The following is a 22,390-nucleotide window of genomic DNA, read 5'->3' as shown; positions in this document are numbered from 1 at the left end:
TGCCACTTCACAGAGCCAGATGGTAAACATACAACATTTTCAGACATTGTAAGTCTTATGGTAAATCAGCTTTATTCAGACAATGGCAAAATAGAGTAACAATAACCAGACATACGTATCAAGAATACAATAAGCTTTAAAAATTGTCAGTAAGAATAGAAGCTGTTTAATATTTTCAGAATTTGTGGGGGTATACAAGGGAGGGAAGGGGAAAAGGAAAGATATCAAATTTGAAGGCCAAGTCTTAATAATATCACACAATATAGAATATACATTTTCAATGTAAGAAAGTGAAATAAAGGAAATCAATACTGAGAACAAATGCAGATAAATAAACTTCTTATGGTGGTTTTAAATTTTCAGAGGAAATGTAATTGGTGGATTTGTGAGCACCAGTATCTAAAACTGAAGTTAATGGTAGCCAGTATAACTTGTGGTAAATGGATATGTAAAAACTTCAGTGCTTTCTCTCTTGGATTGACAGTGGTGAAGCATTATGCCAGTATACGTAGCACTTCAGTGTTTAAATATTTATTTGGATACTTACTTATTTATATGATGCTATCACGATCTGGGGTATCATATTATGAAATATGTATTCCTTTGACGTCCTTAAAGTAATGAATAAACCAGTCGGACTCCACCTGCACCTACCCAACCTCCCAACCACAACCACCACCACCACCACAACCACCACAAACACCACAAACACACTCAAGCCTTTGAATTCATCAGGCAATAGAAGGGAGAAACCCTAGTGAAAAAGTGGAGTTTTGTTGAATTGTTTGGCTGATAAATCTGTCTAGAGGGCCAGAGTTTTTATTAGGAAACTGTATCGGACATGCTGTAACAAATCTATCTTCACTGTGCATGCCAAGCCACCAGAGTGTACACGTGTTTATTTCGGATATCATTTTGCAATTTTGAAAAACAAAAATGAATACAAATGTACCTGTCGTGGCAGTGAAAATAAATGGGGCCCAATAACACGCTGTATAGAGAAACTGCGATAATAAACACACATTGAGAGTTTTATTATCATAATGCAAAGATCAGATTCCCTTTTATTACCAGAACTTGACATGAGAAAAATACTTACTGCCTCACAAATGTATTATTAACTTTGGTCTTTGTGTTTGCTCTGGTTGATTCCTTCTACTATAAAATTCAAACTGTATCATCATTTTCTTATGTATTGGAAAACTTTTCACAACACAACCGGCAAGGGCCTGAAATAAATGCATTGCCTGCTACAGATTTGATAAGGGACTTGGTTCACAGCTGATAATGATTCATTGAAAGGCAGCTTGTAATTTGCAGGGTATATTTTCATTTTTTAAAGCTATTTTTTGTGATCCAAGGAAATATTCCTTCCATTTTGCTTCACCCATGTTAAGTATTTCCACAGTCTGACTGGCTGGTGTCTTCTTGGTTTCAGGTGGACCTACCATGACTTCTTCAACAGGTACCGGGTCCTGATGAAGAAGAGGGACATCCATCAAACCGATAAGAAGCTTATATGCAAGACCCTGCTGGAGAGCCTCGTGAGGGTGAGTCCTGCAGGCGGCGCAGACTCTGGTCTCCAGAGCTCCAGGACGGGGCTTGTACGTGCACTGGGGTAGCCGTAAGCGAATACTGGTTCTCGAAGACACAACATTTGGGTGCACTGAAAGTAGGATGGGGCGCGGGATGGACATACTGCATCATATCTCTAACAGGTGATAGTAAATGCCGGGCAGAGACATTAAATTTACTGGGCAAGGTGTGATTGGCCGCACCAGGCATCGGGTGTTTCTGCGGGAGTCTGGAAGGTTTTGTTACTGGGCACCAGTTTTGCAGCAGTTTTAAAAGCATCCACTGCAGAGTTCCTCATATATCCAGCAGCTTTCAGGCAATAATAAAAGTGTCACGCTAACTCTGGTGATAAATGTACCTGCTGGAGAGAGGTTGGGGTTTTGTCTAGTGGCAGCTTTGACTCATCTGAGGTAGGGCAGAGGATTAATATGCCTGCTGTAAAGAATGTGTTTGATGCAGATAGTAAAACTGTATTTTTAGTGGATAGCTTAGTGGGTTACAGCTTCACTGCTCACAGAGATCCTTTTGTTACTGTGCAGTTCATAAGTTACATTTCGTAATCTAGCACAGTGAGCTATGAACTGCCATCAAAGAGCTGCATGCACACTGCATAATACAGGTTACAATGTTATGTTTTTCCCAGTCTTTCATTAGCCTAATGATGCTAAAAAGAGTTTCTTTGGGTAGAAATACATTCTTATTAGTAAAGCCAACCGCAACCATGTGTTAGGTTCTGAATCCTGAGTTTGTGCTTCTCCGGACTGTAGTTTCGGCGCAGTGCTATTTAAGGACCACGCACAGACCAGTATCTTAGCTGCCACACTCGGAACTGCGTCACCACAGTTCCGTCCTTTATTTATACCTTAGTGCTCAGTGCCCCTCCCGGACACGTTGAGCACGCTACACAAACACGGAGAGCCCGCGTGGCTCTCCGTTCACTCTTTACATCCCTCCCATGTTTTGCTCCACATGGAAGGGGACAAACAAAATGAACTTAAACAAATAACGAAAACATGTCCATTTGTAACACCCTCAATATAAAATTAAATGAATAAACGCACTGAATTAATAACTGAGAACACTACAAACTTGTTTCTTAGCACCCTAACCCTTCATGCCACTCACAAGGTCCAAATTAGATGGCGGGCAGTCATTGCACCTTGTTCAACAAGCAAAGTCTCTCAGCTGACTATTCGGCACAGGATTAGGGCGTAAGTTATACCTCGCGCTTCTGGTGCTACCAGTCCCGTGTTCAAAAGCACCACGAGATCTGGTTTGCTCAATCCTTGTTGGCTCTGTAGCATCCTTCCTTTCCTCAGCCGGCAGTGGTAAATCATCGGAAAAGTCCTCTATCTCTCCTTCATCACTGGCTGACTCTTTCCGACCAGCCCTCTTAAAATGCGATACATTTCGTGTTACCCTTTGTCTCCCTTTTGCTGCAGTTATCATGGACCCTTTTATGCCAATTACTTCCCACACGTCGGGCTCAAACGGCGTTCGGAACTTTCCTCCTCCTCGTCGATGTTTCACGACCACTCGATCCCCTTCTTGGAACCCTCGATACTTCGCTCGCCGTCGGACACTCGCTCGTTGGTTGGTGGCTTCTCGCCGGTTCTGAGTGGCTTTCACGTCTAATGCAGGAGGTTTCCATTTAGAACCGGAAGGAATACAATCACGTGGAGACACTTTGAACATCAAAGAGGAGGGAGCACAGCCAGTGGTACTATGAGGCGTTTGACGATATGCACTCAGGAATTGATGCAGACATTGTTCACTATTTTCATTCTGTTCTACTCCAATCCTTAGAGCTCTGTTCAAAGTTCGCATGAACCTTTCCACATCCCCGTTTGCCTGGGGCCAGTAAGGCATTATCTTACGATGACGAATTGCCAGACAGTCAAGGTAGGATCTGAACTCTTGACCTTGGAAAGGAGGACCATTATCAGTTCGGATTTCGTCCGGCAAACCAAACAAAGCAAACGTCTTTTGTAGAACGGGTCGTACATTTTCAAACGCTGTTGACGCTATAACTTCTACCACTGGGAACTTGGTATATGAATCAATCAAAACAGCAGTCAGCCGGCCATCTGGGAAGCTCCCAAAGTCCATGCTCACTTTTGCCCATGGTTTCAGGGTGGCCGGTTCAGTTATTACTGGGCAGCTCGAAGGTTCTGTTGACGTGATAATGCAGGAATGACATTTCGCTACCATTTCATCAACCTGCGCATCCATACCTGGGAACCAAACTTTCGCCCGTAGTCTTGTTTTGGTTTTAGCCGCTCCTTGGTGCCCTTGATGAGCCAGCTCAATCACCTTCGACCAGAGACATTGAGGAAGCACGATTCGCCTTCCTCTCAGAACCAACCCATCATTGTCAGTTGATAACTCATCCCGCACCTTCCAAATACTCTGCATAGCGACTCTTTGATCAGGGCTGGACATGTTGGTCTTCTCTAGGAAATATTTCCACCTTTTCTGATTCAATGCCTCCTTGACGTGACTCAACGTGACATCTTCCTGGGTAGCGTTCACAATGTCAGTTACAAGAAGTGCATTTGGGCATGCCGACTGCACAACCATGCTAACAAAAAGCTCAGTGTTTTCTTCATCTTGTTCTTGATGATCATCAAACACCTTCGGAGGCGGGTGTCGCGACAGATAATCTGCAGGATTGTTCACACCAGGCCGATATACAACTGTGAACCTATACGGCTGAAGTAGAACAGCCCATCGTTCAATCCTTGGAGGTGCCAAACGTGGACTACCCGCAAACAAAGGAACCAACGGCTTGTGGTCAGTCACTACTTGAAACTCATGCCCATACAAATATAGGTGGAAATGGCGGCACGCCCAGCGAATGGCTAGAGCTTCCCGCTCTATTTGCGCATACCGGGATTCCACTGTCGACAGCGCCCTACTAGCGTAGGCAACAGGGACCCACTCTTGATGCCTTTGTTCTTGTAAGAGCACAGCTCCAAGCCCAACGGGGCTCGCATCCACCACTACTTCAGTTTTCCTCCCAGGGTTGAAATAAGCCATAGTCGCTTTATCCAGCAACGCGTTTTTAATGTCCACAAAGGCTTGTTGCCCATCCGGGGTCCAGTCCCACCTGTGCTGCCCTTTTGTGAGTCGTCGAAGAGGTTCAGACATGGTGGCAAGTTGTGGTATAAACCTTCCGCAATACGTGGCCATCCCTAGAAAACTACGAACTTCCGTTGGATTTTGCGGAACAGCGGCTTGACGGATCGCTTCAGCTTTCCGTGGGTCCACTTGCAAACCATCTTTTGAAAACACATATCCGAAAAATTCTACAGAGTTTTGATAGAAAGCACACTTTTTCTTATGAAGTGTTAGCCCTGCTTCCATCAATCGTTTCAACGTTGACCTTAAATGACGATGATGCTCTTCCCTCGTTTTGGAGTATATCAAGATATCATCACTTAAGTTAATGACCCCGGGCAGTCCAGACAATGTTTCTCGAATCGCATTCTGAAATACTTCAGCGGCTGACGACACTCCAAAACTCAGTCTCTTGTACCTTCTTAGCCCCACATGTGTCGAGAAAGTAGTAATGTTCCTGCTTTCAGGGTCCAACTCCAACTGATGATACCCTGCATTAAGATCTAACTTGGAGAACCATTGGGCCCCATTCAGATCCGCAATAATGTCATCCATGGTGGGGGTTATGTGCCTCTCTCTCTTAATGGCCTTGTTTGGCAGGCGCATGTCAACACATAGACAAATCGCTCCCGGCTGTTTCGGTTTCGGTGCGATCACCAACGGGGACACCCACGGCGTAGGCCCATCCACCTTTTCAATGACTCCTTGTTCTTCCAACAACCGCAACTCTTCCTCCACAACTGGCCGTAAATGAAAAGGCACCCTCCGATGTCGTAGAGCCACAGGAATCACGGTGTGGTCTATGTGCAACTTGATACGTTTTCCTTTCAAACGTCCCAGCCCCACAAACAACTGTGAGAATTCCTGGAGGAGGCGTTCCACTTGATTGTCATAGATTTGACGCGCAAAGAATACCAGCTCTAACTCTTCAGCCGTGTGACACCCTAGCAATGTGCCGCGATCCCCGGCTACGACATAGAACTTGGCATCTGCTGACCTATCTCCACTGCTTACGGCTACTTCCACGATTCCTTTGAGGGGAAGTGGCTCTCTTCCCCCATAATTATATATTTTAGTAGCTGTTGACATAAGTGGCGGGGCAGGTACTAACTTTTTGTAAAGGGTTTCATCCATGACATTGACAGACGCTCCAGTGTCAATAAGTACAGAAACCCGCGTGCCATTGACGTAGACATCACTCATAGGCGGCGGCCTCTTTCTCCCTGGTTTTCCTCCTGTGAAAGATATAACAAAAATGTCCTCATCTTCATCTTCCTCAAACACTGGACCACACGCTGTCGCCTGATCCCTCGCTTCCTCCGCACATTTGGATACAGCTCTGACATTAGTTTCTCTTCCTTTCTGTTCACCTGGCTTGTTTCTCCTGGACCTGCACATTTTAGCAAAATGGTTCGGCTTACCACAGCGGTTACATGATTGCCCTTTTGCGGGACACCCAGCATTCGATCGATGTTCATAGCCACAACTTCCGCAGCCTCTCTCGCTAGGTTTAGCGGGGTTCAGCTTACGAGGTGTTGTCGGACGTGTCTGGACGGCATCTACTTGTTCCTCCTTGACTTGAACCATTCGAGTCGATGACGCTGCAGCCATTGACTGACCTCTCACTGCCGCCATGGCATCTGCCTGTACCGCCGATAATTCACGCGACCTCGCCAGAATCAGAATGTCATCAAGGGACATTCCCTGCTGCCGAAGGATAAGTTTCCTCAACGCATTCGATCGACATCCTTGAATGATCTGTGCTCGGATCTCTTCTTGTTGGTTAAGACCCGTGCACGAGCTTACCAGTTTTCTCAACCTGGCATAAAACATATCCATCGATTCGACCTCGGTCTGTTGCGCCTGTCTGAGCTTAAAACGTTCATAATCGGAGTTAAGCTGAGGATCAAAATGTCTATTCAAAGCAGTCACCGCTGCGTCAAAATCAGATCTATCCCCTGTATCAGGGAGAGAATCAAAAAGCTCCTGTAACTCATCTCCACCCATCAAAAGCATCACAGACCTGCGCACTGCTCCATCCGTCTCTCGGGTGGCACAAAAATAATTTTCTAGGCGATTTATCCACAGACGCCACCTTGGCGCAGCTGTGGCTGGGTCAATCAGCTGGCTAAACGGTGGTAAAGAAGTGAGCGAGGAGTGAATACTATTATTTAGTTGCGCTGGAAGTTGAAGATTGCCTGGTGGTTGAGGAGGATTGGCATTATTCGCGTTGTCTTGTGGTGGGGCACTCATATTTGCACTGTCTCACTCTAGTGCTTTGCACAAGTTAAGATATCTCCTGCCCTTTTCTGGTTTTTTTTTCCTTTTGGCAGGTCTTCTACCTTCTGTTATCCTTTATTCTTTTTTTTTTTTATATACCTCCTCAGTCTCGGAGAGCACATGTGTCCATTTTTTTTTTTTTTTTTTACTGCTGTCCTTTATTTAACACTTCCCTAGCTTTTTTTTTTTTTTTTTTTGAAACACGTCGATTTTCAACTATTTCCCCAGCCTCGGGGAAAACGCTCCGTCGACTTTAGAACTTCCCCCCAGCCTCGGGGAAAAACGCTCTTTACTCGCCGCTTTTCCTCCGTCTTGAGACGCTCATAAAGCGAGCGCACAGCTGAAATTGACGAGCCTCGTCAATTTCAGCTGCTCTCCCGGCAGCAAGGGCACGCCCTAGGGCAGGGCGCTCTTCGGAGCGATTCGCTCCCATACACGATCCTCTTCTGGGGGCGGAGCGGGGCAGGGCTCACCTTTCAGGATTTCCCCGATCGGGAAATCAGATGTCACCAGCCTCCGCTAATGCGAGGCACACCAGGAGGCCACGGGCTTCGCTACGCTCCTCCCCGAGGTTGACACCGCACCGCGTGGTTAATTGCTGCAGCAGCTGTCTGCACCATTCGTCCGGTACGTCGTTTTGCTTTTTTTTCTTTCAACCTTATATGTTCGGCACTTATTTCGCGATGACTCGCATCCCGCTCGTCGCCATTGTAGTTTCGGCGCAGTGCTATTTAAGGACCACGCAGAGACCAGTATCTTAGCTGCCACACTCGGAACTGCGTCACCACAGTTCCGTCCTTTATTTATACCTTAGTGCTCAGTGCCCCTCCCGGACACGTTGAGCACGCTACACAAACACGGAGAGCCCGCGTGGCTCTCCGTTCACTCTTTACACGGACCAAGCACTCTTTAAAAATGTCTCCTAGTAAGGATGACATGTTACTCCTACACCTTGTAGTCCCCCTTGTCTTATTTACTATTTTATATACACTGATTTACACACATATGATTCACTCTCTCTGTATGTGTGTGTGATGTAAAGTGCCCCAATACTCTACACTGGTATGAGAGCAGATATGTAACAAATGAAATACATGTGAGAGAGGGGCTATGGAGAGATGAGAGGCGCTGTTGGAGGGTGACAGCGAGGGAATAACTGAAGAGCCACAACAACGATTGTTGTATCCTGGTGCACTATAAGGTCATCATTTAATATGCTTTAAAAACCAATACAGTTGATATATAGTGAAAAGTGAGTAGCAGAATGTACAATATTTGCCATTTTTAACACATTTTCTTGGGGGGAGAGCCCCCGCCAAACCCATCTTGTACTGGTCAGGCTTGTTTGTTACCCACTATTTGGGGTCTGACAGAATTTGCCAGGGCTGCTTTGGGTTCACAGTCCGGGCCCTGTTACTGGGCAATAGGGAGTCAATGGCTGGAGTGTTGTCTAGCAGTGGAATGGAATTAGCTCCTCTTGCCCAATGAAATGATATTTCTGTGGTGTCCACCAGGCAGTAAGGGTGAAGGCATACTTATCTCGTGATTGAGAATTGTGGTCAGTTTGGTATTGGGGGAAATGGCTTGAGCCCATCTCTTGGAACAGTTCCAAGTTAAGCTTGCGCTTTTTTAACGTAAAGGCCCATTTGTGAAACAGCTTCAAAATGGAGTGGGTCTAAAGTGATGCCTTTTTATCTATTTTCATTGTGGTTTCCATTGAGGTTGTGATTTATATCATCAAATCTATTCCTGTGAGTGTTAAAAAAATCATCATTCAAGCTTGGTAACTTTTCTCCAACTTCATCGTCTTCTAGCTAGCAGGTAGTTTGTATGTCCTTGGTTTAAGAACAACACATATCGTTAATCCTTATTCAGGACAAAGTACTCATCCAAATGGAACCAATTGTTTTGCTTATGGTGGTTTCTTTTATTTGCAGTCTTTAGCTTTATTCGTGCTATTTCCTATGTCTGGTTAATAAACTTTATGAAAAGCAGACAGGCTGAAATGGCTTGTCTAGAGCAATTCCTCCCTGTGCTTTTAGTGGGATGAAAAAGTTGGGGGCTCTTTAAAAGACACATGGCCAAAGCACTAGCAGTCCTTTCCATGAGACATGGCTTTTGTAACTATGGGCATGGTTTAAAACAATTAAGTTAAAATCCACATGACCAGTATTTGGGTGCCTCTCTGTGAATGTTCTGTTATTGCATCCAAACATGTTGGAACAACCAACATATATGAATAAAACAAACAGTCCTGTTAGCTTTGCCAATGCTTGCTAGTTGTGTCAGATAAATGAATAACAACAAAGTTTGTTTGTGAATAATTTAAATTGAAAATGTTTCATCTCCTAAAATATGAGACTGTGAAATAAACATTGCTAAGGTATGTGGAAGGGGCATTGGGCTTCGGGGGGCCTCAGACACTCTCACTAATGATAGAGCGTTCCTTCCTAATAAATTACCTGTATTTGGACGCTCTTGGGTCGATGAATCTTTTGACCAAGTGGGGCTCTCTTCACCCGAGATCAATCAATTTAATCTAATCAATAATCAATAACGAACATAAGCAATACCCTGATCAACATAACACTTCACAATTAATCCAGAAAACATTTCGGCGAACCATGACCTTTCGGCCATGAATAACCACACCAGTTTATTCAAAGTTAATGAATTTATTTCCCTATATTAACAAAGCTAGCACAATATAAATGTGTCTCAACACCAAATGATATATGTAAATGAACATTAATAGCTGTCCATAACGGCGGAAAAGATGCAATCTATGCAGCATTTGAATAACAATGCATTCGATAATAGCAACGCAAACCACTAAAACTATAATCTGTAATGAGCTAATTGCATACATTAGTCAGCATAACAAGGTCTCAAATTGCATCGTGCAACAAATGAATCCTCATCTAACCTCAAATTAGCATCTGCATGTGGGACTTCATGCAAAAACAATTTAGCAACATAGATTTGGAAAAAACTCCTAACTAGGGCTCTTATAAAAAATCAGCAGTTGGTTACCTAAAAAGAAACACAATGCAATTGTACAATTTCCTTTCATATTTACCAAATTCAATCAGCATTCAAGGAAGTCTTCGTCTCACAGGTATCGTTTTCGATCAGCATGGGACGGGGCAAAGGGGCAGGGTGGACGGGGCGATTGCCTCACAGCGGCAAGGTAAAAGGACAAAACTATTACTTTATGCAAAGGGACAGATCAAAGTTAAAGTCTCTAGGGCGAGAATTTCTTAAAGTCTCTTTCTCTCGATTAGAGAAAGCATCAAAGTCTCATTCAAAATGGCGTCGAACATCAATTGGCATCGTAGAAGATGGCAAAATGACGAGGTCGGCAAGATGGGCCATAATGGCTAATGGCGGGTAATGGCTGCAATGTCTAATGTCTAATGGCTGCTTTCTTCTTGTGCACCAGGTTTAAATAATCAACAGTTCAAATCCAGTAGGGTCTTCCATTGGAGGGTTCATAGGTTGGCTTCAAATTGTCCAATCAAAAACAACAATTCACAAGCTTCTACCTAGGCATACATTATCCTTGGAGTCGGGAACGTAAGTTGCAACATATTTTACCAATTAACTCACTTTCAGAGCTTCCATTGTCCGCACCTGCAGATTGACCTTGGAGCAAAGAAGAAGATGCCAGGCTGGCACGAAACCTTAAAGATAAGCGTGTGAACCGATCTCACTGGAAAAGTACAGCTTCAAGCAGGAATACACGTTTATTAGCACATTAGAAAAACACGAGCATCTAAACCATGAGACAAGGCAACTAGGCCGAAGCCTCCACTAAAGTTATGCTAAGCTAAAACATTTCAAACAAGCAAATCATAGCACACGTTTACGGTTATGTCAGATTAGTACAATTCTAATACATCACGTTATATAAAGCACGCTTATAAATGTTGGCGAACTACTCTGAGGGCACATTTGTCCCCGTACAATCTTTATTAGTTCGGTTAAAGTCACACTTGATTATTGCAACACTACGTTTATGCGCTAATAAATGTAAAACCTTCATTTCTGCGTCATCACTAACCCTTTCACACCACTTTCTTCTGCAGTCTCTCTCTATTACCCACTCACGTCCCTTCTCTTGACATCTGTTTGAAATCCTCCACCTGCATATCTCACACTCTCATACAATTAAATGTGGCACATGTGCAACCAGTGCTCTGTGCACTCTGCAGGTAGGTCATGGATAGGATGTGCATGTAGTCTGCACACCTTTATGACCCACAGACAGGCTCTGTGAGAAGCTTGCACTACCTTCAGACTCCGAATCTGAGCTCTCAGTTCCGCACTGTCATTAACACCCACCCACAACCGGAAGCCACTCAGACACCTAGAGACAACTCAGTTCAAAGTATGAATATACAAGATCATATTTTACATGAAAAGGGTATAGAAACACATCTTGAAAAATATAAATGCTTTAGGGAAATGCAATATGGAATATAACATGGATGCACCTTAAAGGTGTTTGCATTCATTGTTGAAAAAAAATAAACAGTGGTTTTGTCATTAAAGTAAAGGACATGAATTTAGAGCATGATAGGGTCCCGTTTCAAAGTCGTTTTTTATTACTGCTAGGTGTGAGACACATCAGGCCTTCCGCACTTAAAACCGTCAAGCCGCCAATGGATGGAGCTTGGTTATTACAAAGGAATCAATCTCTCTATTGATTCAGCACTTAGTGGCATCTAACTATACTCTAACAAGGCCACTCAATAGCTTAAGCTTCACTTCTAGCATGTGTGACAGGCACATAACAAGTTCTAGTTACTGCATGGCCAGTTCAGCCTTTCATCTTTCACAGGTTTGTAAAACGAGCATTGCTCTCTTGAGTAATTGCTGTTATTCTTAAACATTGGAATGTTGAGGGCTCCTTTGAAGACAATGGACTGGCTCTGAGCCTTTAATGGCTGGTACTGACCTTATGCTCCAACATGTCAATGCTTTCTGTTTCTCCCTTTTTAATTTAGAACATTTTATCATTCATTGGTGAAATGGTCCAATAGCTGAATAGCCCCTCTGCCTCAGGCTGTTCCAGCTGTTAAATGCCCTCTTCCTTGTTGTGTGCCTTCGCCTACGATTTAGGCATATTAGTCGGGTTCAGGGCGTTTAACTATGGCTATAGCCCTCAACAGCAGGTTATATTGATATATTATTGTTACAATTATTATTATTAGTGTTAGACTAGTAGATTAGTGTATGTCTATGAAGTGAAAAGAGCCCTGCCTACAAATCTATACCGAGGATTTTCTGGAGTGTCAGCTGCTTGGCTTCACTCAGACCTTTGTGCTGGTGAGTCACTGTAGGTGAACAATATTGTCATCCATGCACAGAAATATCAGATGGTCTGCAGATGTTTGCTACTAGAGCAGTGGAAAATTAGCCAGATTTGCAGGTTTTCTTAAGACCTGTCTGACACACTCCAACTGTATTTAATGCCGGTTGCATTCTACCAGTCACACTCTCGTTAACGCAAAATGAGTAATGTTATGAAAAAAGCGATTAGTAAGGCAGTTTAAAGCAGCAGTAAGTAATGCTACCACTAGGTGGCGCCAAGTTACGTGAAGTTGCTAAATCAGTTACCATTGTGCTAGCTAGCACAGAGAGGTCCACTGTCAAAATGCTACTTTGCCCGCAGCACCAGAAATTCTTGCACTGCCCCTGGATGTTTACTCTACTGCCAGACCTTGTGGAGGGCAGAAGTTGGGAGGACAACAGGTGATCGGGTATAATTCAGGTAGAGAAAGTCCTCCCAGCTTCTGGTGGATGCGCGAGGCAGAGATTAGGACCCTCTGATTTCAGTAAAGTAGGCTTCAGAGTTTAGGCACTTTTCCAAGCATCACACAAGCCTTACCCTACTCTCAAGAGCTCTGCTTTCTTTCGGTTTTGAAAGCTTGTTACATCTTATTAAGTGGCGAGGTCTGTTAGTTTTAAAGACTGTTAAGCTGATCTTAACTTTCTGTAAGAGGCCAAGAGCTACATCGTGAATATTGCACCAGTGCTGGTCATTTTTGCACCTCATCGAGATAATTTGCACCAGTCTTGAACTGACATTCCTGCCGACCAACTGCTACAAAATGTTGTTTTCTCAATGATTATTACATTTCAAATATATTTTCTGCATGGGACGTTAGAGACATTTTAAGGCACGGGCAAAGGCCCAGGACCCCCACATTCCAAGTGAACCAAAGAGAAAGTAAATTGTCTGTCTGCCTCACTTCTGTGTATTTCTGTATTTCAACCTTCAAAGTATAATTCACTATTGTTAGGCAACATTGGATGTAAATAGGCAGAAAATGGGTAATAAAAATCAAAGCTGTCCTAAGCAGTGGCCCCCAAAATATTTATTGCCCAGGGCTTCCAATATCCTTAAGATCACACTTTTGGACGTCAGTGCAAATGCCCCTGCAAATGTCCCATCATTGGTGCAATTGACACGATCTGTATGCGGTGTAATGTGACTTCTCTGAAACAAATGCATCCTGGTCTAGGGCCTGCCTCTTTGCTGCTCTCCTCTGCAATTGACCTCAGTGGCTCAGCTCTCTTACGTTGTCCTTCTTTTTCCAAAGGATCCTGATAAATTCCAGTTTGGTCGGACCAAGATATTCTTCCGCGCAGGCCAGGTGGCCTACCTGGAGAAGCTCCGCGCCGACAAGTTCCGTGCAGCCACCATCATGATTCAGAAGACGGTTCGGGGCTGGCTGCAGAGGGTGAAGTACAGGAGGATGAAGGTGGCTGCTGTAACCATCCAGAGGTATACGCGAGGACACCTGGCGCGCAGGTAGGTATCTCTTTCTCTGCGTTGGGGTATACCGACCAATGTTAGAAGGTCAAATCTAGGGACTGAGTGAACAACTTTGCAAATATTCAGTTTTCAAGTGCCCCAAAATGTTTTAAATGCCCGGTAATTCAGTTACTTAGCATAATGCGGTAATACCACACTATGCACAGACAAACACACGTTAACACAAGCCAAAATGTGGTGTTACCGCCTCTGCACAGATATGCAGCCAACCTGCAGTGAATCTGACCAGCACCAGCTATTCCCATCTTAAGTGTGGAAAGTGCTAACTTCGCGGGAATAACGCATATCACGATTGTGGTTATGTAATCTATCAGGGTATGACTCAAAACAAAACCGGTAAATATACTCCTAAAACATTTAAGTCCCCAAACATATGGTCATTTTTGCATAATGAGTTGACGTGGGAACTTCTTCCGGAGCCCCAGCGCAATTTGGAATTTGGGGTCTCAGGTTGTTACAATCAGAGCGTTTCACCACTAGTTTCTTGGGACTTAGCTTCACTTTTGAACCCAAAACTCAGACGTCTCCAGGTACTATTTTGAGTGATTAAAACAACTACGCCCCTCACACGTCCTCTAGACCCAGATGTAGGACATATATATGCGTTATCCATGTACCATATGGATGGAAGAAAGGGCTCAGTTGCAGGGGATTGGCAGACCAATTTAAAAAACACAAGAGAAGCCAGCCAGCATTAGACACTAAATAGAAAATGGCTATTGTGCCATTATAATCTGTCACCAGACCACACAACTCCACTCTGGGTCACAATCCGTGATACAGGAAGACTTCAGCAAATATGCATGATTGTTGTGTGGGCTGAACCAGGAGTCAAAAACCAGCATGGTCTGTTATAATGAACTCAGGGCGGGGGCACAAAATCTCTAGAGCCCAGCACTGACCCTTTGCCATCCCCAAAACTGACTGAGCTCCATCCATCTTTGGATGTTTGAAGTCGAAAGCAGAATGATATTTTGCGATTCATGTGGTTCCCTCTAACAGGAACTAGGTTACCATTTGGCGCCATCTTGATGGCTTTTCTGTTAGTGCTCAAGGCAGCTGCTTGCAGTGGCCTTAATGGAATGAAATGGTTCCCACGGGCTGAACAACCAACCAGTCTGTCTGACTCCTACATGCAGAGGAGCAAAGACGCCAGTAAGTCATCAGTGGACTCACAACGTCCCATGACAGACGAGTTCCTTGCAGCACAATAACTTTTGCGTATGCCATTCTCGAGAATGGGTGAGTGATGGTACAAGTGGGCTTGGTACACTTTATAGGCACTTTGATTGCAACCATTGTAGGCTCTTTTGAAGCACCATCATGTTATCGAATAAGATCCTGGTGTTGCCTGGAGAGCATTATGTTTTTGTTTACCTCGTAGCTATGGCAGTTCGTGCCACACAAACATAACTCATGGCATCCAATACACCAGTGTCTTCCACTTTAACCTCTTCGTGTCCTCTGAGGTTTAGCCGTCTGCTGCGCGCCAGCAAATGTCCTCATGCATTTATTAAAGCCCAGAGTTGTGTGTCTAGACAGGCCCGAAACACGAGCCCCCGCCCCCCTCGAGCTGGACGAGTTGTCTCATCAGCCAAATCCATGTTGTCACTTCTTAATGTTTCCTGTCCAAGCGGAGTGTGCCGCGTCCCAGCGGATGGTGCAGCTTCCAAACAAAACAAGAGAGTTAAGGTAGACGTACTTTTCATGGCTTCTAGGACTGGGTAAAGAGACACACATGCTTGAGAACAACAAGCATTTGCAATGCAGTAGGTCTCTCATTTTCTTGAGTTAGAGCTATAGGCATTGTAAATTCATAACTGGACTTTTCTTGCTACATAAATTGGTCAACCCTGCCTCATAATTTCGTCTTTTCCTGCCACATAATTCCAGTGGCCCTGCATATAACTGAAGCACTTCTTTTTACCTTCTTCCTCTGTCTGCAGCCAAAAATTAAAATGTTGTCATTTAGCATCCTAATTTAAATCTGCCTTGCTAATTCCAGTAGAATACCACTGTCACCACCCCACCTTCAGAGTTGCTGACTGGCTAACACAATTCCCCCCAAAAAGACAGAAGACGGCCACAGAGGAGAAATAAACTAGAAGGGTCACCCAAACATATCAAGAGTGTTCAAACAGTCATAGTGTAATAAGAATGATAAATTGGCCTGAATTAAGTCATAATTGTAATAAGGAGAGATTTTTACATGTACAATTAGCATATAAACCTTCATCAGAAATAAACTTTTGGCATTAGACTGTAATGCTCAAAACACCATAACAGAAATATCATTTGTAATAAATATATTGTTAACCCTCAAAGGGCTTAACCCCCTGAAAAAAACAGGTGAAAGTAATGCAGTGTAACCATATATTTAGCCCCTAGAGGACATAGTGCACTACACATTTTAAAGGCTAGCAGGTCTATTGCAGTGATATTACAGTGATTACCTACTAGTCATTACCTTGCGTGTGACTCCATTTAAAATCTCCCTGTAGATATGAGTGCTGGCACAACTTAGCATATGTCATGCTAACAGAATGGGCACACCGCTGTCTCAGATTTGTGCCCAAACAGTTCAACATAGCGTTTCTAAAATGAGCCAGTAAGAACCTACACAGCACCAAGGCACTCCACAAGAGTGAAAACTGCGCTAAACAAATATCCCAAATAGATACATAACTGAGCAATAACATTTCTTAAGTTACTAGTGCAGAGAGGCAGGTGATGATTATAAGGAGCAATGGTTAGCTCAGCTTAGAGTGGCAAGAGGGAAGGATGAAAGGCTCAGTCGGACCCTTCCTCCCAGGTTTCAAGTTGAGCTCTGCCGCATGTGCATTATCCCACTGATATATGTTACCAGATTCAGACGAAATTAAGATTCAAGCAGCCCACATAGTGTTCCAGCATCTGCGATTCAGTGTTCATACTTAGCTCTGCCGCCTGTCCATTAACCTACTGATCTATGGGACAGGCATGAGAAAGATGAGAGGCGGAACCCAACGAGCATGCGTTTCCCTGCTAGCATACCCACCACAAAAATAGAGAGATAACTCCGCAGTAAAAACGCAACCCACCAGCTATATGAAGGGATATTTATTTGAGGCAAGAAATCACTTTCTAGTGAATCATGAATCTCTGGTGGTCATGTGCTCCCTCATGCAAGCTTACTACCTCCCGCCATGTGTGGACATATTTGGCACTGTTGCTCACAAACAAACCCCAGACTGTAAACCTGTGAATGAATCTGTTATGCAGCGTCGAGGGGGTATAACTAGGCCCGTCGCCTCTGCCTGGCCATTAAAAGTTGAGCTGTGCAGTGGAAGCGGCGAGGCCGGGTGCAGCCTGCCACATGTGCCGTGTCAGGATGATGGATGGGTGAGGGGGAGCAGTGTGCAGTTTGGCTGTGGCCCACTTTAATCACAAGAACTCCCCATAAAAGCAGAACAGCACCTCCAGGGAAGAAGGGGGCGAGCTGAATGCATCTCATCTGTGAGATTCACAGTCAGTGAGAGCTCGGATGGGCAAAGAACAGCAATAAGGCGTCTTACATGGAACACCTGGGTATCAAGGCGCTGCTGTGCTAATAAATGTTACTGCTACCTGCCACATTGCCATGCATGCTATCCATCGGCAAAGGGTAACATTCAGAATTTTGGAGCTCTTTGAAGTCCTGCGTACAAACATGCACAACTCAGAGATGTAAATAAAGGCATGTTTGTGTGCATTTGAGTGTATGGGTGTAGGTGGGGCAGGAGAACGGGGGGTGGGAATCTCCGACGCCCAAGCCTGCCGAGGACAAACAACACTTTTTAGACAGTATATACAGTTATTTACCACAAAACACATAGACAAGAAAAATATAAACAGTGCCTCAAAGCGGTTAGGAGAGGAGTGCATCAAGTGCATATAGTATTTACCCTTAAAATATCTTACAGCCCTATTACAAATTATGAAGTCATATCTCTTGAGGGCACTCATCAAAAAACACCATCCACAGTACTACAAACACGGGACCAGAAAAGTTATTTAAAACAAACCTGAAGTTTGCAACAACTGCAGTGTCTGGGTGCTGCCTGACACGGGTACGGGCTCTCACAGATTTAATCCTAAGAGGGCACAGAGAGCGGCAAGAGTTATCTATAGCACTGCTTCGCAGGATTCCTTCACAACTCTCCACTTACGCACTGGTGACAATCGGGTGGAAAGTTTGCTGTCCTCTACCCAAGTGTCAGTGCGCACACACATCATGTGGTACACACAGCCACCCCCACAGAGTGCAGACACTGCGGCCAGCCCCAAACATGCACCCATGAGATCTCCTCACCTCAGTGCTGAGCCCGTCCGCTTGCAAGAGCTCTGCGACTCTGGTGGAAAAGTTGTGTTTTTACAGGCACGTGATGGGCCCCCCAGATTTGATCATTGAAGTAAAAGCCCAACTGTGAGACTGAGACAGCGAGCCAATAAGGTCTCGATGGATATGCCATTTATAAGAAGTAATTAACTAGACAAGTAATTAAGTGAAAAAGACATCCTCTGCCCTTGCTGTCAGCACTGTGATCGCAGGCAGGCACACTCAGTAAAGAAAACCAAGCTAGGGAACGGCAGGAGCCAGGCAGCTGAGAGAGGGCTCAGAGAGTCCACAAAGACCAAATGTGACCAAAATAACAGCCTGATTTATAGCCATGTTTACAGCTAAGCTAACATCAGAGCAAGAATGCTCTGCAAATGAAAAGGGAAGCTTCCCTGGACACGAGCAGGAAAGAAAGTAAAAAAAAAGGTCCCTTACAGACCAGAGAAACAGGACAAAGCGTAATTATACAGTACTTGGTCCCTGCTCCTGCACATAAGAAGGAGAGACAAAGAGGCATGACTGACCACTAGCAAGCAATGATTTTTAAATGACACTTAAGCTAACAAATGAAATAGCTGGAAGCCCACATAAGATGAATACTTAGAAGTATACAAGAGGTTGTACTCTTATGCTCGACCTAAAAAACATGACATTTGTAGTGCGTGGATGCATACAATGTGTGTACTATGGCAAGTGACAGTGAATGAATGCCTTGAGTAGGTTTCAAATGTGTGTGCACGTTTCTATCCGCAGGGACACTGATTAGTTAGAGTGATATTTCAAGTGCTACAGTGTTCACCTCATCCATCCGTTGGCGATTATGTGATAACATCCAACACTAAACAAAAAACCCATGTAGGCCCAACACATCACAAGTATGCCAAATAGTTACCCCTGCATTGCTCCTAACAGCAGCGGCCGCCAAAATACATAATGAATGAAGATTCAGGATAGTTTATAGACTGGACATCTTGTGTACACCAACAGACCTTCAAGATGTCACACAATCAGGAGCACCAGGCTGAGGCTACCTGTAGTCACTGGGAGCAGCACACGTTTACGTCCTAACAGGCGTGCAAAAAATTTGGTTAAAGCTTTCAAGCAAAATCCCTGACACCCAAAAAATGGCACTGCCACCAAGCCAGAGACGGACCATAACACAATACACAGAACATAGCATCAGCGTCGACTCAATCTCTGGTCTTCAAAGAGCTGTCTACGCTACAAGGTCAGACGATGGGCAGAATGTGAACAATACTAATGCTAATAGCAATCCAGAACTTGTTGAATTGCCACATGTGTTTGAGGTAGGAAAGTCCCATCTTTGAGTCTTCAGGATGTCCCCACACCATGTCATCAGCTTTAAGGTGCAACTCTTTTAACTCCTGGTTGATTCTGTGTGTTTTTCTCAGAGGCTTTACATCCTAACCCTGCTGAGTCCTGTGCTTCATATTTTTCTGTTGCTGACCAGAGACCTAGACTGGGCTCGACTCGGAGTACACCCAAAGCATACATCCACTCACAGGCAAGCCTTTGCGGAGACATATGGTTGGTGGCAGTAATTGATAGTTTGGGTAAAAAAAATACTTTCCTTGAAGAGAAGTAACCGTCTCTCTGGAAACCTCTATTAATTCCCCCATAACTAAAATCTTTCACTCGCATTTTATGTTGCGGATTGTGAGTTATATGTGTGAGTTGTGCAGGGTACAGTGATGTGGCCCTGTGCACAATAAATGAAACGCACACAGTAAAGTGGCTTCCCCATCCTTACAGTTGCCTCTGGGTTTTGCATCTCCCTGACCTCATTACCTGTCTTCAGCGTGCGAGGGTTGGTCTGGAATATGCATCCATCTGAACCCACATTAGCCATTAGCAGCGCAGAAGAAGGTCCCTGCTTGTTCGCAGATATCTGTGCTGGAACGAGCAATACACATTCCACCATACATCTGTAGTCTTCCTCTGCACCTCATGCTATGGTGTTTCTAAATGTCAAGAGGAGTGGTTGGGGGCTCATTTTCAATTCGTTTTCCAAGGTTTGGATCAATATTATGGCAAGTGCATAGACCCACTGAGAAGAAAAATCTAGGTAGGCTTTTAAGTTCAGCAACAAAAATGAAAATAATCATTATAAGTAAATTTGCCTCATGCATACTCATAGTCCAGTGGTGTTTTGTACCCATTTTGGGTAAAGCTACAGATTATACTGCAAAGCTGGGAGAATTGTAGTTGAAAGAATGAGTCTGTTAATGCTTCCCACAAAGACCTTTGTTACCGTGAAGCTGCTTTGTCTAGCTAGAAGAAGAGGAGATTATCTGCTGCAACTGGAGCTCCTCCTGCTTAAAGGATAAGAGCCAAGACCGAACTGAGACTGCATCCTGCATTGAGGACCAAGGCATGGAAAATGTACTCCAGGAATTCATGAGAGCCTGTAGCCCTGCTGACCAGAAGCTGCAACCAAAGAGCCCAAGTGAGCTTGGCAAGGACTTGTGACTGCATGCTTGCCCTTTGCTGCTACTGACTGACAGGCCATCATCACTCTGCCCTCTGTGAGGCCAGTGGAGGATACTGGTCTTCTGATCAAGGGTGCACTGAAGTGATTATAGGACACAGTGTTCCTCACATGACTCTACCATGTCTCCCTGGTAAAAAGGTAAATCAACTAACTTCTAGGGAAATTTATAATGACTATCTTCTGACTTAAGGTGAAAACCAAGATCCCCATGTCTCCTGAATGTGCTATCCCATGCAGAGTCCTGGTGGAACTGATCTGCAGAACAACTAAACCATCCCTCTGTAACGTAGGGTGGCTTAGCACCCACCTCTGAAGTATCTCTTGACACCCTGAGTGTAAACTGTGTTCCTGCATGCCAGGGGGGTAGGTCACCCAGCACAAATGGGTGCCTTTGGTCCTACGGGTGCCTTGGACCCTGACAATAAGCAATGTCTGTACCAGATACTCCTGGATGCCGAGCACAAGGTTCAAAGCTGTCACCTCTACCCCGTGGACCAGTGAGGCCCATCCTGGTCCCTCTACCCCATGACTAAGACTCCTGCTCAATTTTAGCAGGAGCCGGGAGACTCAGGTGCATCAGAGAGACTTTTAGCTACCTTCAAATGAGGGCTGGCCACTTTCTGGCCTAGCATGACTATAGCTTATTATTGAGTTTTGGGCGAAAGCTTTAGCTTAGACTGAGCACCTAGATCTGCCCCTAGGTATACTGCTGAGGAGGTCAGACCTGAGCAGCGGATTATTACTGATTCCCTTATCGGCTGAGAATGACGGCACTGAAGTACAGTAAAACATCTGAAGCCATGGTGAGCTTTCAAGCTGTCAAGAAGAGCTGCGAGCCAGTCTATACAGTTCCCCTATAGATTCTTATGGACCCGAAAGAATGAATATTTAGCTTAACACTTGCTTGTAGGTGCTAGAGCAAATTTGGCCTTGTCATAAATACTGAATTTACAACCATTAGTAAGTTTTCATAATGTATATTTAATAACACACTTTTATAACTTATATTCGAAATCAAATAATTCCCTAGTATACAGAGCTGACAGAATTCACACTTGCATGTAGAATAAATTAGCACAGTGGTGTGCAATACATAGTGAGATATCCCATGCACACAACATAAATCCTATGCTCAAAATACCACATGTATGTAGGTGTGAAGATCATTGGTAGTAAGCCTAAAATAAATCCTATCTGGGATACCAAGCATCTCATTGGAGTGACTTGAAAAAAAAAAATGTCATAGAAGTAGCATAGCTTTGTGCTTTTCTGGTAGGTGGGATACGCACAAGGCTTCTCTTCAGAAGAGGCGAAGGCCTTACAAGGACGGATAATTTGCTATTGTTAAAAATAAAATTATGGAAACTACATCACTGTAAACGTAAAAATAAGAAAATCTAAATAAGCAAGTAGCTACTATCAACCTAGCGTTAGGAGGCTAGCTAGGAAAGAATAAAAGATAAAACACTTTCATGATGTAAGTAAATAGCACAAACTTAATTTGTACTGAATAATAGACTGAAGAAATGATGATTAACCATAGTTGCGTATAAAAGAACTATGAGTAAAGAACTCCCTGTCTGGAGTCTGGCAGGGAATGCCACAAGATGGAGAGTCTTAGCAGAATCCTTGGCTCATGGTCTATGAGAACTTAATTTCAAAGCCTCAAAAGGGATGATGTACCTGTTATGGAGGTCATCAG

General features: G+C 44.1%; 1 protein-coding gene across 2 annotated transcripts in view; it reads left to right on the top strand.

The window, feature by feature from the left end:
• The window catches only part of MYO5B (myosin VB), an 842,958-nt gene that overhangs the window by 650,642 nt on the left and 169,926 nt on the right, over positions 1-22,390 (top strand). For both annotated transcript variants that reach the window (XM_069219220.1, XM_069219218.1), the window contains exons 18-19: positions 1,439-1,550; positions 13,584-13,795. In XM_069219220.1, coding sequence (XP_069075321.1) covers positions 1,439-1,550; positions 13,584-13,795 — 324 coding nt within the window. The remainder of the gene's footprint in view (positions 1-1,438; positions 1,551-13,583; positions 13,796-22,390) is intronic.

This window comes from Pleurodeles waltl, chromosome 1_1, assembly GCF_031143425.1.
Source record: "Pleurodeles waltl isolate 20211129_DDA chromosome 1_1, aPleWal1.hap1.20221129, whole genome shotgun sequence".
NCBI lineage: Eukaryota > Metazoa > Chordata > Amphibia > Caudata > Salamandridae > Pleurodeles > Pleurodeles waltl.
This window is presented reverse-complemented; position numbering and strand designations above follow the sequence as displayed.